This window comes from Colobus angolensis, unplaced genomic scaffold (assembly GCF_000951035.1).
Source record: "Colobus angolensis palliatus isolate OR3802 unplaced genomic scaffold, Cang.pa_1.0 Scaffold83, whole genome shotgun sequence".
In the NCBI taxonomy this organism is placed as follows: Eukaryota; Metazoa; Chordata; class Mammalia; order Primates; family Cercopithecidae; genus Colobus; species Colobus angolensis.
Window position 1 is genome coordinate 3,367,742 of NW_012122154.1, and position 18,496 is coordinate 3,386,237.

The window sequence follows — 18,496 nt, forward strand, 5'->3', positions numbered from 1 at the left end:
AAATCTCCCTCCCTGGCTTGTCCCTCTCCCGGTCACCAGTAACCTCAGGACGAGGTCAGTCCCGCAATCACGTGAAGACCTCACGTTTGCAAGGTTTGCAGAAAGGGCCTCTTAGCTTTGATCTCCCAGAGAGCAGCCAAGCTTGCCAGTCCCTCCCCAGAAATTCACATGCCCCTGCCATACAGGCTTTCTAAACACGCCACCCTGACTCTTCAGCGCACCCCACCCCACTCTCAGCTCCTCCCAAGTCCCGGTAAGCGCTTTGCCAGGCAGAAAAGGGAAAGGCAAGCAGTCCGCCCACTTTGTCAGTGGACTACAAATCCCGACAGTCTTGTCGTTGCGCAGGCGCACAGAGCTCAACGTGCCGGCTGTTGGAAAAGTGTGTCACTGGGGCACGAGGCGCTCCCTGGGATCACATGGTACCTGCTCCAGTGCCGCGTGCGGCCCGGGAACCCTGGGCTGCTGGCGCCTGCGCAGAGCCCTCTGTCCCAGGGAAAGGCTCGGGCAAAAGGCGGCTGAGATTGGCAGAGTGAAATATTACTGCCGAGGGAACGTAGCAGGGCACACGTCTCGCCTCTTTGCGACTCGGTGCCCCGTTTCTCCCCATCACCTACTTACTTCCTGGTTGCAACCTCTCTCTCTCTGGGACTTGTGCACTGGGAGCTCCAGATTCGCTACCCCGCAGCGCTGCGGAGCCCGCAGGCAGAGGCACCCCGTACACTGCAGAGACCCGACGCTCCTTGCTACCTTCTAGCCAGAACTACTGCAGGCTGATTCCCCCTACACACTCTCTTTGCTCTTCCCATGCAAAGCAGAACTTCGTTGCCTCAACGTCCAACCCTTCTGCAGGGCTGCAGTCCGGCCACCCCAAGACCTTGCTTCAGGGTGCTTCGGATCCTGATCGTGAGTCACGGGGTCCTCTCCCCGCCCTTAGCCAGTGCCCAGGGGGCAACAGCGGCGATCGCAACCTCTAGTTTGAGTCAAGGTCCAGTTTGAATGACCGCTCTCAGCCGGTGAAGACATGACGACCCTGGACTCCAACAACAACACAGGTACTGAGATTCCTTTACTATCGTCTTTTCTCTGTCACTGTCTCCCCACCTCCATCTACGCCTTATAACAAGAGGAACTTTGTAAGGGACCGGGGAGTCCCTTGGCCCGGAGATTTGCTAACATACTGCGGGGCTTTAATATGGGATTTCCAGAGTGACTTGTTCGGGCTGGGAATGCTCTCAGAAACGCCCCATCACCACCCCTCAGAGTCCCAAAGCTCCCTTGAGCCTCGAATCCCGGGGCGGGTGGAAATGGAGAGGAGGTATGGGTGGTGAAGCGAAAAATGTAGGGGGACTGGGAGCTTTGGAACAGTGCCCCGAAACGGCCCCATCTGTCCACTACCTGCAGCTGTGGTATACCTGGCCTCAGAAAACGGACCTCCTCCCCTCCTGTCTTCCCCCTCCTCTAGTTCCTGCAGGCGCGAGGGAATCTGAGAAGCAGTGGCTCGATGGGGGCTCAGGGAAGGAGGGGCTGGGAGAATCGTTCGGATCTCGCTGGGGAATCCTCAGTGACAGGAGGGAGCGACACTTGAGGAGTCCAGAGCGTGGTGCCCGGCCCGAGGGAGGACACCTACAGGGCCCCGGCCACCGGGAGGGCTCACATGGCTCTAGAGCCGGGCCCACGTGCTGCGTTTGTTTTCATTCAGCAGAAGCTGTGGCCGCCACCCCATTGGTTGTTGCCTCCCGGCCTCGTTACATAATGAGCTCCGCCCCCCCAGTCGCCCCGGCAACGCGTGTTCCCTTCTCTCTTCCCCTAGGTTGTCCCGGTCCTGCTAGTCCTGCTAGCGTTCGGGGTCCAGCCCACGACCCGGTCGCCTGGGAGAGGCGGGGAGGAGGTGGGGCTACTGCTCTCGATTGACGGGAAGCAAGGAGGGCGGGGCCTCGAGTTCCGGGGTTCCTCGTTGGGGAGCCACGTGCGAGAGGCACACGTGGAGCGGGGACGTGAGGCCGGCTGAGGGCCCAGCTCCCGCCCTGCCCCGCCCCGCCGAGATCTGGGTGAAGCTGGGCTGACTCACCGCCCCCGCCTGCCTCCTTTTCCGGTCCGCCTGCCCGGCCCCCTCCCCCTCATCACCAAAACAAAGTAACATGGAGCCATCTCTGACCTTTCATGGCCTTCTGTTTTACACTCCCTAAAGAGACCTCACCCCAACCACCTTTCTCACTCCTTTCGCCTTCACTCTTACTTGCACCTACTTCACTGCACTTCATTTAGACTCAGCTTCCCCACATTCCAAATTCTCTGTTCCCCAAGCTTCTCTTTCCTTAGTTCTGCGACCACTGTCTTACCCTGAGTCTCCACCAAACAAGCTGCAGTGTGCCTACAAAGGGCTCCCCAAAGCAGCTGCACCCCACACTCATAGCTGAAATGATATGATCCTTTTTTCTCACAAAAAGGAAAACTGAGACCCAAAGAGGGGAGCTGATATCCTCTAGGTCACAAAATAAGTTGGTAGTGATGGGTCTAGACCTGGACCTAGACTCTTTTGAGTATGCTCCTCACTTCCACGTTGGAATCCTCTGCATGAAGGTCTCTCTCTCTTTTGGGGGATGGGTGGATGGGTGAACTAGGTCAACTTCATTTACCGTCACCTAATGATTCCATCCCCCACCTCAGCCCTGAAACCGTGGGAGCTGATCTGTTGTGCAACTATTTTCCAAGGAGCTGGGTTCACCCTGACCAACCTTGAGCTATTTTAGGGCTGCCCTGCCCAGTTTAGTGTGTGTCAGTGGGTGAGCAAGACATGTGCCTATGCAGACACAGTGGCATGGCATGTGTCAGCTCACACGTGTCCTGGGATCCTCCCTTCTCCCACCCCGCCTGTGGCAGGCCAGTCTAGATGCTTGGCAGAGGTGTGGCAGGCAGGTCACCTTTTTCTCCTGCTAATACCACGGGAGCACAGCCACCTCGTTGGCAACATAACCAGAGGGTCAAAGTCCCTGAGTGGCCAGAGAGCCAAGGTCACTGTTACCAGGCTGAGATCTGAAGGGGGAATTTTAGAGCCCTAGGCTGGACAGTTTGTACTTCCGCCTCCTGCAACTCGCACCGCGAAGTCCTTTCTGGACACAGAGATAGAGTCCACTGTGTCTCACTCTCTTAGAGGCCAGGGGAACCAGGCGGGCAGATTCCTTCCCTTCAGTTCCTTCAGAGAATATATCTCCCAGACTGGGGGGAATGTGATTGTCTTTTGTAAGATCTCCATTCTCTTTACTATTGGCTAGCTATCCCTCCGTGGTCCATGGTCTCATTCCTGGAATGGTCTTAGTATTAAAATCAGCAGCTGGGTTTTTGTTTTTGGAGGACTGGGCACTTTGAATGGCGCTCAGCTGCCCATCCCCCAATCTTCAATTGACAACTAAGTCATTAGCTGCAGTCGATATTCCCAAGGAAGGCATATAGGGAAGGGGGCACATACGCGTTATGCCACAGGGGTCACGCCTCACATTCAAAGCAGAAGCTGAACGTGTCCTGCAAAGGGTTGTGGGTGTTGCTTGGCCATGCCATGTCTACTGTGTGTTGGGGAATTGCTTATTAACTCCAAGATTAGGGGCTCCACATGGTGAACTGAGTGGCCAGCAGTGTTTTGGGCAGACAGGTGGGGATGAGCACAGTGGCACCCTAGGTCCAGAGACATGGCGGCTGACACCCCCTTCCCTTTTGTTCTCCCTCCAGGTGGTGTCATCACCTACATTGGCTCCAGTGGCTCCTCCCCGAGCCGCACCAGCCCTGAATCCCTCTATAGTGACAACTCCAATGGCAGCTTCCAGTCCCTGACCCAAGGCTGTCCCACCTACTTCCCACCGTCCCCCACTGGCTCCCTCACTCAAGACCCAGCTCGCTCCTTTGGGAGCATTGCACCCAGCCTGAGTGATGATGGCTCCCCTTCTTCCTCATCTTCCTCGTCGTCATCCTCTTCCTCCTTCTATAATGGGAGCCCCCCAGGGACTCTACAAGTGGCCATGGAGGACAGCAGCCGAGTGTCCCCCAGCAAGAGCAGCAGCAACATCACCAGTGAGTACCTTTCCAGCTGATTCGGGGGAACGGAAGCAGGCCAGGGCCAGATTGGGAATGGGTTTTTACGTGACACCAGTCTTGCCAGGGCCTATTCTGGCTTCAGGGATTTCTCCTAGAGTGGCACCAGCCCCTCTTCAGCCCAGTCTTGTCCCTCCAGTGCCCCTCAACACTGGAGTTCCTCCTTAGCTTTTCCCTCCCCGGATCTCCAGCCCAGAAAGCCTTCCACACCTCTGGCCACTCAGCCTGGCCTCTCCTGCTCACCTGCTGCCCGTCTCTTTCACAGAGCTGAATGGCATGGTGTTACTGTGTAAAGTGTGTGGGGACGTTGCCTCGGGCTTCCACTATGGTGTGCACGCCTGTGAGGGCTGCAAGGTGAGGCGGACTGGGGGTAAGGGCAGGGGCAGGTGGCCCCCTCCCCCTTGGACACAGAGGCCCAGCCATGATGGAGGTGGTCACTAACCGCCCCTGCCCTCCAGGGCTTTTTCCGTCGGAGCATCCAGCAGAACATCCAGTACAAAAGGTGTCTGAAGAATGAGAATTGCTCCATCGTCCGCATCAATCGCAACCGCTGCCAGCAATGTCGCTTCAAGAAGTGTCTCTCCGTGGGCATGTCTCGAGACGGTGAGGCAGCATCCCCACATCCTCCCCCTTTCTTCCGCCTAAAGTTTCTGAATTAATCTTTCCCTTTAAAAAAGTCACAAATGGAGACACATCATACTGTGAATCACATTTGCACAGGAGATGTCCATCCTTCATCTATCCCATTGGTCCCTCGGGTCACCTCCTACCAACAATCCCTTCTAGGGAAACCCCCTGGATGGGCGTGGCCTTGCTGGTTTTAGTTTTGATGTGAAACCCCAAGCCTTCGGAGCCTTGCCCTTTCAGGAGGAAGGAAGGAAGAGAAGCACGTGAGTGTGGCTGAGAACTTCCTGACGCTGTTCTCATCCTGTTGCAGCTGTGCGTTTTGGGCGCATCCCCAAACGAGAGAAGCAGCGGATGCTTGCTGAGATGCAGAGTGCCATGAACCTGGCCAACAACCAGTTGAGCAGCCAGTGCCCGCTGGAGACTTCACCCACCCAGCACTCCACCCCAGGCTCCATGGGCCCCTCGCCACCCCCTGCTCCGGTCCCCTCACCCCTGGTGGGCTTCTCCCAATTCCCACAACAGCTGACGCCTCCCAGATCCCCAAGCCCCGAGCCCACAGTGGAGGATGTGATATCCCAGGTGGCCCGGGCCCATCGAGAGATCTTCACCTACGCCCATGACAAGCTGGGCAGCTCACCTGGCAACTTCAATGCCAACCATGCATCAGGTAGCCCTCCAGCCACCACCCCGCATCGCTGGGAAAATCAGGGCTGCCCACCTGTCCCCAATGACAACAACACCTTGGCCGCCCAGCGTCATAACGAGGCCCTAAATGGTCTGCGCCAGGCCCCCTCCTCCTACCCTCCCACCTGGCCTCCCGGCCCTGCACACCACAGCTGCCACCAGTCCAACAGCAACGGGCACCGTCTATGCCCCACCCACGTGTATGCAGCCCCAGAAGGCAAGGCACCTGCCAACAATCCCCGGCAGGGTAACTCCAAGAACGTTCTGCTGGTAAGGGCATGGGGGCGGGCAGGTGCGTTAAGAAGGTCGGGGGGGGCTTGGCAGAATGCACTTGGTGTAGGGCAGCTGGGGGTTCCTGGAGACTAAATGTGGGGATAGCCCCTTCCCAGGAATGTCTTGCCTTGCAGTCTGGGCTCTGCCTGGGAATCCCTGATCTCCACCTGGCACCTAATTGCTACTTTATCTTAAAGACCCATCCTCCAGGGCCACAGCCCCTAGCCCAGGCAGAATCTGGGGTCCAGCTCTGCTTGGGGCATTCATCTGACCCAGCCTGGCTGACACTCCCGTCCCTCAATCCTTTCCTCCCCCAGGCATGTCCTATGAACATGTACCCGCACGGACGCAGTGGACGAACGGTGCAGGAGATCTGGGAAGATTTCTCCATGAGCTTCACGCCCGCTGTGCGGGAGGTGGTAGAGTTTGCCAAGCACATCCCGGGCTTCCGTGACCTTTCTCAGCACGACCAAGTCACCCTGCTTAAGGCTGGCACTTTTGAGGTGAGTGACCGTTTATGCTTCCTGTTTTTTTTGTTTGTTTGTTTTTTTGAGATGGAGTTTCGCTCGTTGCCCAGGCTGGAGTGGAATGGTGCGACCTCCACTCATTGCAACCTCCACCTCCTGGGTTCAAGCGATTCTCCTACCTCAGCCTCCCGAGTAGCTGGGATTACAGGTGCCCGCCACCACACTTGGCTAATTTTTATATTTTTAGTAGAGACAAGGTTTCGCCATGTTGGCCAGGCTGGTCTCGAACTTCTGACCCCAGGTGATCCACCCGCCTCGGACTTCCAAAGTATTGGGATTACAGGCGTGAGCCACTGCACCCAGCCACTTCCTGTTTTGACCTGGGGAAGGATCCAGCAGAAGGCCTTGGTGTCTGGGGTGGGCAGGACCTCTGAAAGGTTTTAGAACCCAGTATCTTTGTCCTTATAGCCTCTGATTGGTGGAAGGGGCTGAGCTGCTCCTGCTGCTGTCTCTGGATGGCTGGGACTTCTGTCATCTCAGCTGGAATTTAATCACAACCCATTACACTGAAATAATGCCTTGGGTACAGTGCTGCCCCCATTCCAGACAAGAGCAGATTAACTTTGGTGAATGCCTTGCCCAAGGTCACAGGTAGTAACAAAGCTGACACTCAGATTCAGGCTTATTGGATCCCAAAGCCATCCTTCCACCTGGGCTCCCTCATTGCCCATTCAGAAACAACCCTCTACTGAGAAATCGAAGGCAGCACCACTAAACCCTTTGGCAAACTACAGGGACGATTTGGTCAGTGCTCCTCCCACCCCACCCAGGTTGACTGTTCCCACTCCCCCTCTAGGTGCTGATGGTGCGCTTTGCATCATTGTTCAACGTGAAGGACCAGACAGTGATGTTCCTAAGCCGCACCACCTACAGCCTGCAAGAGCTTGGTGCCATGGGCATGGGAGACCTGCTCAATGCCATGTTCGACTTCAGCGAGAAGCTCAACTCCCTGGCGCTTACCGAGGAGGAGCTGGGTCTCTTCACCGCGGTGGTGCTTGTCTCTGCAGGTAGGTCAGGCTCTCGCCTGACCCGGGGGAGGAGGCAGACGCAGTTCAATTCAACACACCTTTTATGGAGTACCTACTCTATGCCAGGCCCTGCACTGGGCACTGGGGATACAGACATGATTCAGACACAGTCTAGCTTGGGAAACAGACTCATGCCCGACTAATTATAAAACAGTGAGATAAGTGTCACAGTAGAAGCATGAACCAAGGAAGCACAGACAACTATTTCTGCCTGGGGGAGCTGGGGAAGGAGGTGACACTTGAGTTGGGGCCTCAAAGGACAAGTAAGATGTTGCCAGGCAGAGAAGGGGGGAAGGGCATCCCAGGCAGAGGGAACTACACAGCAAAAAGCAAGGGAGCCTGGCCACGTTCGGCCTGTTGAGGAAGGGAAGGTGGTCTTACGGGATGGGAGGTGACCAGCCCTGCTGAGCCCACGCTCCCAGCTTTCAGGCATCTGCTCTCGGGGCAGAGGCCTGTGAGAAGGTATGGCACTCCTTCTCCTTACCCATCGGCCCTCTGGGGGGCTTCAGGGAGAGGCTGCATTGCCTGCCAGGTCCTCGCAGACCTCCGGTTCCTCGTCAGAGGAGCTCGGGGAGTCCACCTCACTGCTGTCGTCTTCCCCACAGACCGCTCGGGCATGGAGAATTCCGCTTCGGTGGAGCAGCTCCAGGAGACGCTGCTGCGGGCTCTTCGGGCTCTGGTGCTGAAGAACCGGCCCTTGGAGACTTCCCGCTTCACCAAGCTGCTGCTCAAGCTGCCGGACCTGCGGACCCTGAACAACATGCATTCCGAGAAGCTGCTGTCCTTCCGGGTGGACGCCCAGTGACCCGCCCGGCCGGCCTTCTGCCGCTGCCCCCTTGTACAGAATCGAACTCTGCACTTCTCTCTCCTTTACGAGACGAAAAGGAAAAGCAAACCAGAATCTTATTTATATTGTTATAAAATATTCCAAGATGAGCCTCTGGCCCCCTGAGCCTTCTTGTAAATACCTGCCTCCCTCCCCCATCACCGAACTTCCCCTCCTCCCCTATTTAAACCACTCTGTCTCCCCCACAGCCCTCCCCTGGCCCCCTGATTTGTTCTGTTCCTGTCTCAAATCCAAGAGTTCACAGCTGAGCTGGCTTCTGTGGTGTGTGCTCGTTTGGGGGGTGGGGTGGAAATACTGCCAAGGCTGGGGGGGCCACCTCTCCATCTGGTCAGTTTGGGGGGTGGGTACTCTGCCAGCAGATGGGAGGATATAGGGAAACAGCACACAAGTCTAAGGGGGGGTGCCCAAGGGGGTTATTTTCATCATATATTTATTACATAAATATATAGTAAAATAGACGAGCAACAATTACCATAAAAATATCTTTCTTTAAAATCCTGACCCAAAACACAACGGGGTGAAAAATCGCACATAACAGACATACTGATTGTCAATGTGGGGCAGGAGTAGGAGCCCCTCAAGTCACCCCTGCCGGTCCCACCCCTCCCTGGGGAAGAGACCTACCTCCTTCCCTGTGTCTGGCCACAACTCCCCTCCCCCCAGCCCAGCACCAGCTTCTCATACATTCAGTAGCGCCTCTGGGCAGTGTCCCCCTCCCCGCTGCCCAGGAGTTCCCAGGGCAGGAGTTACTGTCCTCCTTATGGACGGTGTCTCTGTCACACGCCCTGCCCTCTCCCAGCTCTGCAGACCCGCCACCAGGAGAAGGGGTAGGGGCTCCTCCCCCACCCTCCCCAAGTCTGAGCAGGGAGGAGGCTGGATGAGGTATGTGTGTTATGAGTGATGGGAGGGGCAATACTGAGATGGAGAGGCGGGTGGTGGGGGCGGGGTAGTGGTCATGGCTCTGGCACCCCCTTGTCCTGGCCTGGCCCCCTCGTCCTATTCCCAGCAACCCGTCCTCCCACCGATACTGCACCTGCTGCTCCACCCTGCCCGCCCTAGTGCCCGGGCCAATACTGGGGGAGGCATGCTGAGCACCCACATCAAGGCCATCCCCCTCATTAGCACCAATGGCCCCCAGGAGAGGGCCCTGTCCCCCACTTCCACAGCAGGGACTGGGACAGCTGCCGCTCTAGAGCAGGTGCGTGGCACTCCTGAGTCGCCCTGGCTCCTCCCCTACCATGTGTACTCACTCACACATTCACGCAGAGGCACACACACATACACCCCACATCACCGAGGGGGAGGGGAATCACAGCTCATATGATTGGGGAGGGTGGGGGAGTCCCAAGTGCCTATAAGAGGCCAAGGCTCTTCAAGGCCTTTTCTCTGCCGTGTCCATGGCTGAGAATGGGGATGGAGGGGTTGGGGTGGGGATGGAGGGGTGGGGAAGACAGCGGACAGGTCAGGAATTCCACTGGGCCCCCAGGCGTGGGAGGAAGGTACGAGAGGGCCTACCCATGGAACTGGAGTAATACAGGAATCAATACTCCAGGAGAGAGAGAGAGGATAGAGACAAAGACAGCGCAGGCAGCCCAAGGCCCCAGCAGGGTGGGACAGGAACATGCACAGGTGACAGTGGGTGCTCCTCCAGGCCCTCCACCCCTGTTGGAACACCTGACCAATGGGGAAAGGACAGTGCCCTAATGGGCAGCATAGCATTGCCTTCCCATGTCCGTGTGTGCATGTCCGTGTGTGTGTGTGTGTGTGTGTGTGTGTGTGTGTAGGGGGCTGTGGCAGGCTGAGAGTCAGGGTGGGGTGGCAGGTTCCCCACTGCTTAAGACATTTTTGCCCCAATAGTGCAAAGCGCAGGAAGCCCTGGCACCCCTCCCCCCACCCCCTGCCCCAATCCCCATGGCTTCCGGGGGCATCTGTGTCCACCCATCCATCCCTGCCGACATGCAGCCCTGAGCCCAGCGCCCTCTGGTCTGCTCTGTCCCACCCCCATCTCCTGATCCCATGGGAGGACCACCTCCTCTCTCCCTCTCTCCCCTGAGGAGTGGGCGGCAGCCACAGGGAGGGGGAGGAGGGCAGCTCACCCAAGTGCAGACCAACAGAGCACCCTCACCAGGAGGGCGAGAGGGGCTCAAGCCAAAGTCCCTGAATTAGAGAAAAGAAGAGGGGAAGGGGTCCTGGGGCAGAGGGGCAGCTGGCCAAAAGAGCTTTAAAGAAAAAGGAGCACCGACCACCCCCTCCCATGGGGCCCCAACTAAGTGTCACTTATCTAAACACCCCCATTCCGATGCCTGCCCGTCCAGAGTTAGTGCAGTGAGTAGGAGCAGGGGAGAGGGCAGAGGTTAGAGAGAGCCCAGAAGACAGATGGGAAACAGGGAAACAGTGTGCTAAAAGGGTGGAGGGTTCTGGGAGACGCTCACGCACAGCCCTCCTGCCCTCCCCGCCACCACCCAATGCAGCAGCATCCGGTTTCTAGCTAATACTGCAGGATATGAGGAGGGTAGGAGCTGGAGCCACAGTTTTTCCTGGGTGGGTGCCAAGGTGTGGAAGGAGGAGGTGGATGGGGAGAGGCCCCTAGGGCTGGGCACTTAAAGGGGAGCTGTGTGGGCAGCAGGGCAGGCTGGTGAGGGGCCAACTGGCATCCAGCATGAGAGGTAGATGGAACTCAGCGGGCACGAGTGGCAGAAAGCAGAGGACATACTAGGGTCGGGGGGGTGCCAAAGGGGCACAGAGGGTGGGGTACGGCAAGGGGGGTGGCCAGGACCCTGTTGTGTTAACTCACAGCTCTGATCGGCAGCCCTACCCTTGGGGCTCTGGTGTGGGGGCATTCCTCTCTGATGTGGGGGAAGGAGGGCAGCTCACAAAGTGCATGGGGTGGTAAAGGGGGGGGTCTCTCCCCTCTGGTCAGCCTCAGTTAATAACTTAATATCATCTCTCTCTATCGCTCGCTCTCTCTTTTTCGTATTTTTCTCTCTGTCTAGTTTTTCTTCATTTGTCTTCTCCCCTTGCTTGGTTTCCAAAGTGCAGTTAGAATGACTATAAATTTTAACCTCCAGGGGAGGAGCCAAGCCAAGCGGTTCTTTGCACCCAGGCATCTGGGGAAGTAGAGAGGCCCTCAGCCTGGAGGGGAGACCTAGGCCAAGGAACTGGGTGGGGGCTCTCTCTTGTGTGTGTAGGGGTTGAGTTGAGGGCATCTTCCCCCAGCCCACATTCCTCCTTCCCCTACAGTCAAGGTGGCTTGTCTCCTCTCAGTCCTCCCACCCTTCCCCTACCTTCTGAGAGGACGGGGTCCTGGGAACTGCAGGACACGGCTCCCCCAGCCTCCCACACTGTCCTTTCCATAGCAAGTTCATTTGTTTGCCCTGTCCCAGGGCTGGAGGTCTGAGGAGGGACCTGGGCAGTGCGGGTGTGTGTGTGGGAGCTGAATCTATCCAAGGATGAGAGGAAGGAGAGAAGGGGTGTGGGGGGTCTCCCTCAGCCCCCAGCTCTGCCCCTTCTCTCCAGGCTCCTCCCCACCAGCTCCGCACACCCTCTGGCCGCCTGAGGCTTTAGACTTCCTGATCCTCAAAGACCTCGAGGAAGAGTGGGGGGAAGAGTTCGGTGGGGCACTCGACTTTCATGTGGAGGAAGCGGCTGGCGTGGCAGGCCCCGATCATGCGGAGGTCAGTCACCTTCATCAGCAGCTTGGGCCAGAAGTGCGGAATGTTGTGTTTGCGGTGGTTGACGTAGTGCTCGAACGCCAGCAGGTACGCCTCCTGACTCTTCTCGATCTTGTCCACACACAGCAGGCCCGAGCGGTCTGTGGGAGAAGGGGGCATGAGGGACGCAGGGCCGGCCGAAGGCCTGGAGATGGGGAGGGTGAGGTGTGGGGGGGGAAGAAAGGACTAGAGGGGAGACAGAAGCAGAGAGGCTGTGGGAGGGGAGGGGAGAAGCTCCCCCTGAGGGACATGGGCAGGAGAAGCACAGGCAGAGGGAGGCAGCTGGGAAGTGGAGAGGGGCAGGGGGGAGCTGGGGGATGGGGCAACGCAAGGAGGACAGAGGGACAGGCCGGGGGCTGGGGCAGAGAGAGGAGCCTTGGAGAAGGGAGGACTGGGGTTGGTGGTTAGAGAGGCGGGGTGCCAATGGGGGTAGGGAGGGGACTGAGGGGTAAGAGATGGGACTGGGGGACAGAGGAGGGATGGGGGATGGAAGGTGGTTGAGAACAAAGTGGGGAGTGGGGGACAAAGGGGAATGCGAGTAACAGAGGATGGGGGCAGAGAGGAGGAAGGAAGCAAAGATAGGAAAAGGCACAGAGCAGGGATGGGGAGGCAAGGGGAAAAAGTGAGATGTAGGTGACAGAGCAGGGGACAGGGGATGGCCTAGGTGACAGACAGGTAGCCCGGAAGAAGATTCAGGAGGGAGATGAGCAACAGGCCCAGGGTCCAGCCAATCTCTGGGACCCCTGGAAGCTTCTGAGCCCTCCCAGCCAATCAGCAGGTACCTGTTGACATTAGCAGCACAGCCTGCAGCAGAGCCACTTCCGTGTCATCCAGGTTAAAGGCAGAGAGTGACTTGCCCAGTTCAAAGATGGCGTCGGAGACTACGCCCAGGCCGCCATTCTTGAGCTGCTCCCGCTTGACAGCCATCTCCCCACTCAGTGTCAGGGTGTCACTCTCAGGGTCGTAGCGGACAGCCGCCCGCAGGGACATGATCTCCATGCAGCACCCCTTCAGGAGGATGATCTGGTCTTCGCAAGGCAGCTGTGGAGAGGCAGGGCCACAGGAGCACTCAGCATACCCCTCCCCGTGTCCTTGAGTCTCCCCTAGAGTGTCCTCCGGGAGCAGTGAGGCCGGCGAGGCCCCCATGGACTCCGAATGGCTGACCTTGTGTTGGGCCACATGCATGCCCTATTTCATTTAAGCCTCACAATGATGCCTGTGAGACCCAGCGTGGTGACTCATGACTATAATGCCAGTACTTCGGGAGGCTAAGGTGGGTGGATCACTTGAAGTCAGGAGTTCGAGACCAGCCTGGCCAACATACATGGTGAAACCCCATCTCTACTAAAAATACAAAATTAGTTGGGCGTGGTGGCACACGCCTGCAGTCCCAACCACCAGGGAGGCTAAGGCAGGAGAATTGCTTGAACTCAGGAGGTGGAGGTTGCAGTGCACGTCACTGCACTCTAGCCTGGGCGATAGAACGAGACTCCGTCTCAAAAAAGAAAAAAAAATTATGCCTGTGAGTTAGTGCTCATCATTATCCCCAGCCCACTCCAGATGAGAACACTGAGGCACAGGGGATGGAGGTAACTCGCCCCAGGTCACATGGCTAGTAGGGCAGCCTGTCTCCAGCACTAGTGCTCTGGAAAATAAGAACTTTCAGGCTGCCTGGAGTTCGGTGGCCGCATAGACTTGAGGGATGAGGGGCTTTGGAGGGGAGCACTTGGAGCTGGCTGACTTCTTAGAGCAGTTAGACCTTGGTGTGTCTGTGTGCTGGGTGCGTATGTGTCTGTGTGTATCTGTATATGTGTGTCTGTGTGCTGTGTGTGTGTGTGCTGGGAGGGTGTGTCTGTGTATGTATTTGCATGTTTCTGTACTAGGTGTGTGTGTATACTTATCTGTGTCTGTATGCTATGTGTGTGTCCGTGTGTGTGTGTGGGGGGTGTGAAGGTGCCTGTGTACTAGGTGTGTGTGTGTCTATATGTGTGTGTGTGTGCTGAGTGTATGTGTGTCTATGTGTCTGTGCTAGGGGTGTGTGTGTGTGTGCTAGGTGTGTATCTGTCTGTGTGTGTGTCTGTATGTATCTATGTGTGTGTCTGTGTGCTAGGTTGTGTGTGTGTGCCTGTGTGCTGGGTGTGTGTGTGTGTGCTAGGCGTATATGTGTGTGTGTGTCTGTGTGAGCAGAGGATAGACCAGAGCCTGAGCTCCAAGTCAGCTAATAATGGTAACAGCTAGGGGTATATATGTGTGTGTGTGTGTGCACGCACTAGGTGTGTGTGTGTCTGTATGTGTCTCTGTGTGTGTGTCTATGTATCTGTGTGTGTGTGCGCTAGGTGTGTGTGCGCACGCCCGTGTGCTGGGTGTGTGTGTCTGTGTATGTATCTGTGTGCTAGGTGTGTGTCTGTGTATGTGTCTGCATGTGTGCCTGTGTGCTGGGTGTATATGTATGTGTATGTGTGTCTGTGTATGTATCTGTGTGCTAAGTGTCTGTATGTGTATGTGTCTGCATGTGTGCCTGTGTGCTGGGTGTATGTGTATATGTGTGTGTCTGCGTATGTATTTGTGTGCTAGGTGTGTGTGTGTCTGCATGTGTGCCTGTGTACTGGATATATGTGTATATGTGTGTGTCTGTGTGTGTGTCTGCATGTGTGCCTGAGTGCAGGGTGTACGTGTATATGTGTGTGTCTGCGTCTGTGTATGTATCTGTGTGCTAGGTGTGTGTGTCTGTGTGTCTGCATGTGTGCCTGTGTGCTGGGTGTATGTGTATATGTGTATGTGTGTGTGCGTCTGTGTATGTATCTGTGTGCTAGGTGTGTGTGCCTGTGTGCTGAGTGTGTGTTGACCTACAGGAATTGCTCCTTGTCCAGAGAGCCTCAGATGAGCCTGTGCTGGGTGACCCGGGGAGGTTTCCCTCCAGCACAGCACCACGTCTCTCCTCCCTTCTGCCACTTACCTCGGAGAACATGGGCAGTTTTTTGGCAAAGTCCACCACACGGGTGATGGCCGGGGTGATGATCTTGGTAAACTCGCTGAAGGCTTCCAGGTCCACCTTGTCTCCGTCCGGCATGGAGACGATGGGTGACTGGCCAATGTCATCGGGCTAGAGAGAAAGACAGGGGTCAGCTGAGGCCGCAGACCCCTTTCAGCCTCTCACTGAGGCTGCCTGCCCACCAGGGGGAGCTCCAAGGCAGCTTGGGGAAGAAGGGCCGCAAGTGCCTGAGTCCCAGCCCCACAGCTTTTCCTTCACTTTGAGCAGAGGATAGACCAGAGCCAGAGTCAGCTAATAATAACAATGGTAATAACAGTAGTAGCAGCTATAATGACTAAATACTTAATATATGATCAGGCATCAGGCTACATGTTTTCCATGTCTTATTTCATCCTGACCGTAATCCTAAAAGCAATAATTACAATAATCACTATTTCACAGATGTGGAAACTGAGGCACAGGGCAGCTAAGTAATAAGATTAAAGTCACATGACCAGCAATTGGTAGGACCAGGGTTTGAACCTGGGCAGTCTGACTGCTGACTGTTATACATCTGCTTAGAATCAGAGCCCGTGCCCTTAACAGTGCACTGTGCCACCCTCTGGCATGCTCCACCATGAACCAGGAGCTGGTTTTCTGCCTTCCTTCACCACACAGAGTCAACTGTCCATCTCCTCCCAAACTGACCACTTTCTTTTGAGAGAGGGTCTTGCTCTGTTGCCTGGGCTGGAGTGCAGTGGTATAATCATGGCTTACTGCAGCCTCGACCTCCTGGGCTTAGGGGACCCTCCTGCCTCAGCCTCCCGAGTACCTGGGACCACAGGCACACACCACCATGCCCAGCTAATTTTAAAATTATCTGTAGAGAGCCTGAGCACAGTAGTTCACACCTGCAATCCCAGCACTTCGGGAGGCCAAGGCAGGCAGATTACCTGAGGTTGGGAGTTCCAAACAAGCCTGACCAACATAGAGAAACACCGTCTCTACTAAAAATAGAAAATTAGCCAGGCATGGTGGCGCATGCCTGTAATCCCAGCTATTTGGGAAGTTGAGGCAGAAGAATCGCTCGAAGCTGGGAGGTAGAGGTTGCGGCAAACCAAGATTGCGCCACTGCACTCCAGCCTGGGCAACAAGAGCAAAACTCCATCTCAAAAAAAAAAAAAAAATTATTCGTAGAGGCTGGGCATGGTGTCTCACACCTTGTAATCTCAGCACTTTGGGAGGCCGAAGCAGGCGGATCAGTTGAGGTCAGGAGTTCAAGACCAGCCTGGCCAACATGGTGAAACCCTGTCTCTACTAAAAATACAAAAATTAGACAGGCATGGTGGCGGGTGCCTATAATCCCAGCTACTCAGGAGACTGAGGTGGGAGAATCGCTTGAACCCAGGAAGCAGAGGTTGCGGTGAGCCGAGATCATGCCACTGCACTCTAGCCTGGGTGAGAGTGAGACTGTGTATCAAAAAAAAAAAAATTATTCATAGAGGTGGGATCTCTGTATGTTACCCAGATGAACTCCTGGGCTCAAGCGATCCTCCCACCTTGGTCTCACAAATTGCTGGGATTACAGGCATGAGCCATTGCATCTGGTCCTTAACTAATCATTTACTTAGCAACTAGCTTGACCAGGGCCTAACACAATGCCTGGCACCCAGCAGGCACTCAAAAATACTGTGACATAACTGTATCCTTACCATCTCCTCCCAGTCACTAGGGGCAGGAAAAAGCAGCAAGGTCACCCTCGCTCTCTGGAAATTCAATGAGGAAGGCAAGGTCCTGTCCTCATGGAGCTCCCAATTGGATGGAGTAGACAGGGTCCAGACAGCAAGGACACAAACGCAAGCGTATAAAATCTGGACAGCAAAAGTGTGAAGAGTATGTATTTTGGGTTGGATTACACTAAGAAGACTTCCTGGAGGAGACAGGACTCTGAGCTCACTCTCCTCTCCCTGCCACCTGGCTGCTGCTCTCCCCATGCCCCCTTTCTCCTTACCAGGAATTTCCGCCTCTGTTTCCAATGGCTGCCCTGGGCATTGGTGCTGCGATGGGCCTCTGTGGCAATGTGGATCAGATCCCACTCTTCAGGAGTGGGTTCTGGTCGCTGCTGCAGTGATCGGATCATCTCCTCCTTCCGCCGCCGCTCCCGGTTCTGCTCAATCAGCTTACGCTTGGCCACCCTCTTCGAGTCATCTAGAACCACTGTTAACAGAGAGGCACAAGGTCCGATGCATGGCACCCTCTATCCTCTTTCCATAATGCTCCCGGAAACTACTCTTCCTAGAGTACAGGTTAGGGAAACCGAGGGCCATGGAGGCTAAGTGACTTCCCAAATCACCCAGCAGTTGGGCAGCACAACCTGGATCATGATTAATCCCCAGGACCATGTCAGTAACAATTTGGGCTGATCCAGATGAATATCATGTTCTGGTCTAACGGGTTATGGTAATGGTGGTTACTCCAAGATCCTGCCACCCAATCCCCAGCCAATGGAAGATGCCCTGTCTCATCTAGAAGTGGAGTGCCTTCGCTGGGAGTCAAGAACAACGTGCTAGAGTGGGTGCCCAGGAGCTCTTTCTACCAAACAACCCCTCTCTAAGGCCCTCGAGTATTGTAAGGCAGGTAGGCACTGGGGCCCACACAAGGATCCTGTTTCCTTTTACGCAGGAAGAAGGGCAGTAGGGACCAAGACACTGAACCTTCTGCCCTCAGCCTGACCTAGACTGGATTGCCACTCTGCCCTGTGGGCCCTGAGGGCACCCTGGAAGGGAGCTGCCCTCCCGGAACTCATCCCCACCCCAGGCCACCTGGCTCTATTCCCCCCACCCGGGCCCCTTACAGTCCATGGCCATGCCCACGGCGATGCACTTCTTGAAGCGGCACAGCTGGCATTGATTTCGGGTGATCTTGTCAATGACACAGCAGCTGTCATATTTGCAGGAATAGGTGGGATGGAGGTTCTTCTGGATTGTGCGGCGAAAGAAGCCCTGGGGTAGGGGGAGATGGAGCAGGCTGTGATCATGACATGGCTTCCCCTTCCTGAACCAACCATGCAGTTTACTGGGGGTCAGGGGTGGAGAGCAAGGAAGGCAAGATCAGTGAGGGGACCTGGCATCCTCCTGACACCACAAGTCCAAGATTACTGGGCTTGAGGACCTGAGAAATACATGCCCTCAGCCCCAGGCTGCTGAGGGGTTGGGGGTGCCTGGCTAGTGTTCGTGGCAGAGGTAGGAATGATGACTAGAGCAGGCAGCTTTGAACTGGGGATAACGTGAGGCCTTAAGGAATAGCAGCTTTGGAAATCCAAGTCGCCGGGAACAGTGGCTCATGCCTATAATCCCAACACTGGGAGGCCGAGGCGGGCAGATCAACTGAGGTTGAGAGTTGGAGACCAGCCTGACCAACATGGAGAAACCCCATCTCTACTAAAAATACAAAATTAGCTGGGCGTGAGGCCGGATGCTGTGGCTTATGCCTGTAATCCCAGCACTTTGGGAGGCTGAGGTGGGTGGATCACAAGGTCAGGAGTTCAAGACCACCCTGGCCAACATGGTGAAACCCCATCTCTACTAAAAATACAAAAATTAGCCAGGTATAGTGGTGTGTGCCTGTAATCCCAGATACTCAGGAGGCTGAGGCAGAGAATTGCTCGAACCTGGGAGGCAGAAGTTGCAGTGAGCCGAGATTGCGCCACTGCACTCCAGCCTGGGTGACAGAATGAAACTCCGTCT

The 18,496-nt window shown here is 55.9% G+C and overlaps 2 protein-coding genes across 3 annotated transcripts in view; one reads left to right on the forward strand and one right to left on the reverse strand.

Moving 5' to 3' along the window:
* The first annotated feature begins 392 nt into the window (after positions 1-392).
* On the forward strand, positions 393-8,326 carry NR1D1 (nuclear receptor subfamily 1, group D, member 1). The gene is made up of 8 exons (XM_011929857.1): positions 393-1,052; positions 3,724-4,062; positions 4,349-4,437; positions 4,542-4,686; positions 5,021-5,664; positions 5,985-6,170; positions 6,991-7,201; positions 7,828-8,326. Exons 1-8 carry the CDS (start codon positions 1,022-1,024, stop codon positions 8,025-8,027), a joined length of 1,845 nt encoding a protein of 614 aa, XP_011785247.1. The 5' UTR covers positions 393-1,021; the 3' UTR covers positions 8,028-8,326.
* A 138-nt stretch (positions 8,327-8,464) lies between these two features.
* THRA (thyroid hormone receptor, alpha) overlaps positions 8,465-18,496 on the reverse strand; it is a 30,064-nt gene continuing 20,032 nt past the window's right edge. For both annotated transcript variants that reach the window (XM_011929855.1, XM_011929856.1), the window contains exons 5-9: positions 17,605-17,752; positions 16,762-16,967; positions 14,736-14,882; positions 12,562-12,820; positions 8,465-11,880 (exon numbers count right to left, since the gene is read on the reverse strand). In XM_011929855.1, the coding sequence (XP_011785245.1) occupies positions 11,630-11,880; positions 12,562-12,820; positions 14,736-14,882; positions 16,762-16,967; positions 17,605-17,752 (1,011 nt within the window). In that variant the 3' untranslated portion in view covers positions 8,465-11,629. The remainder of the gene's footprint in view (positions 11,881-12,561; positions 12,821-14,735; positions 14,883-16,761; positions 16,968-17,604; positions 17,753-18,496) is intronic.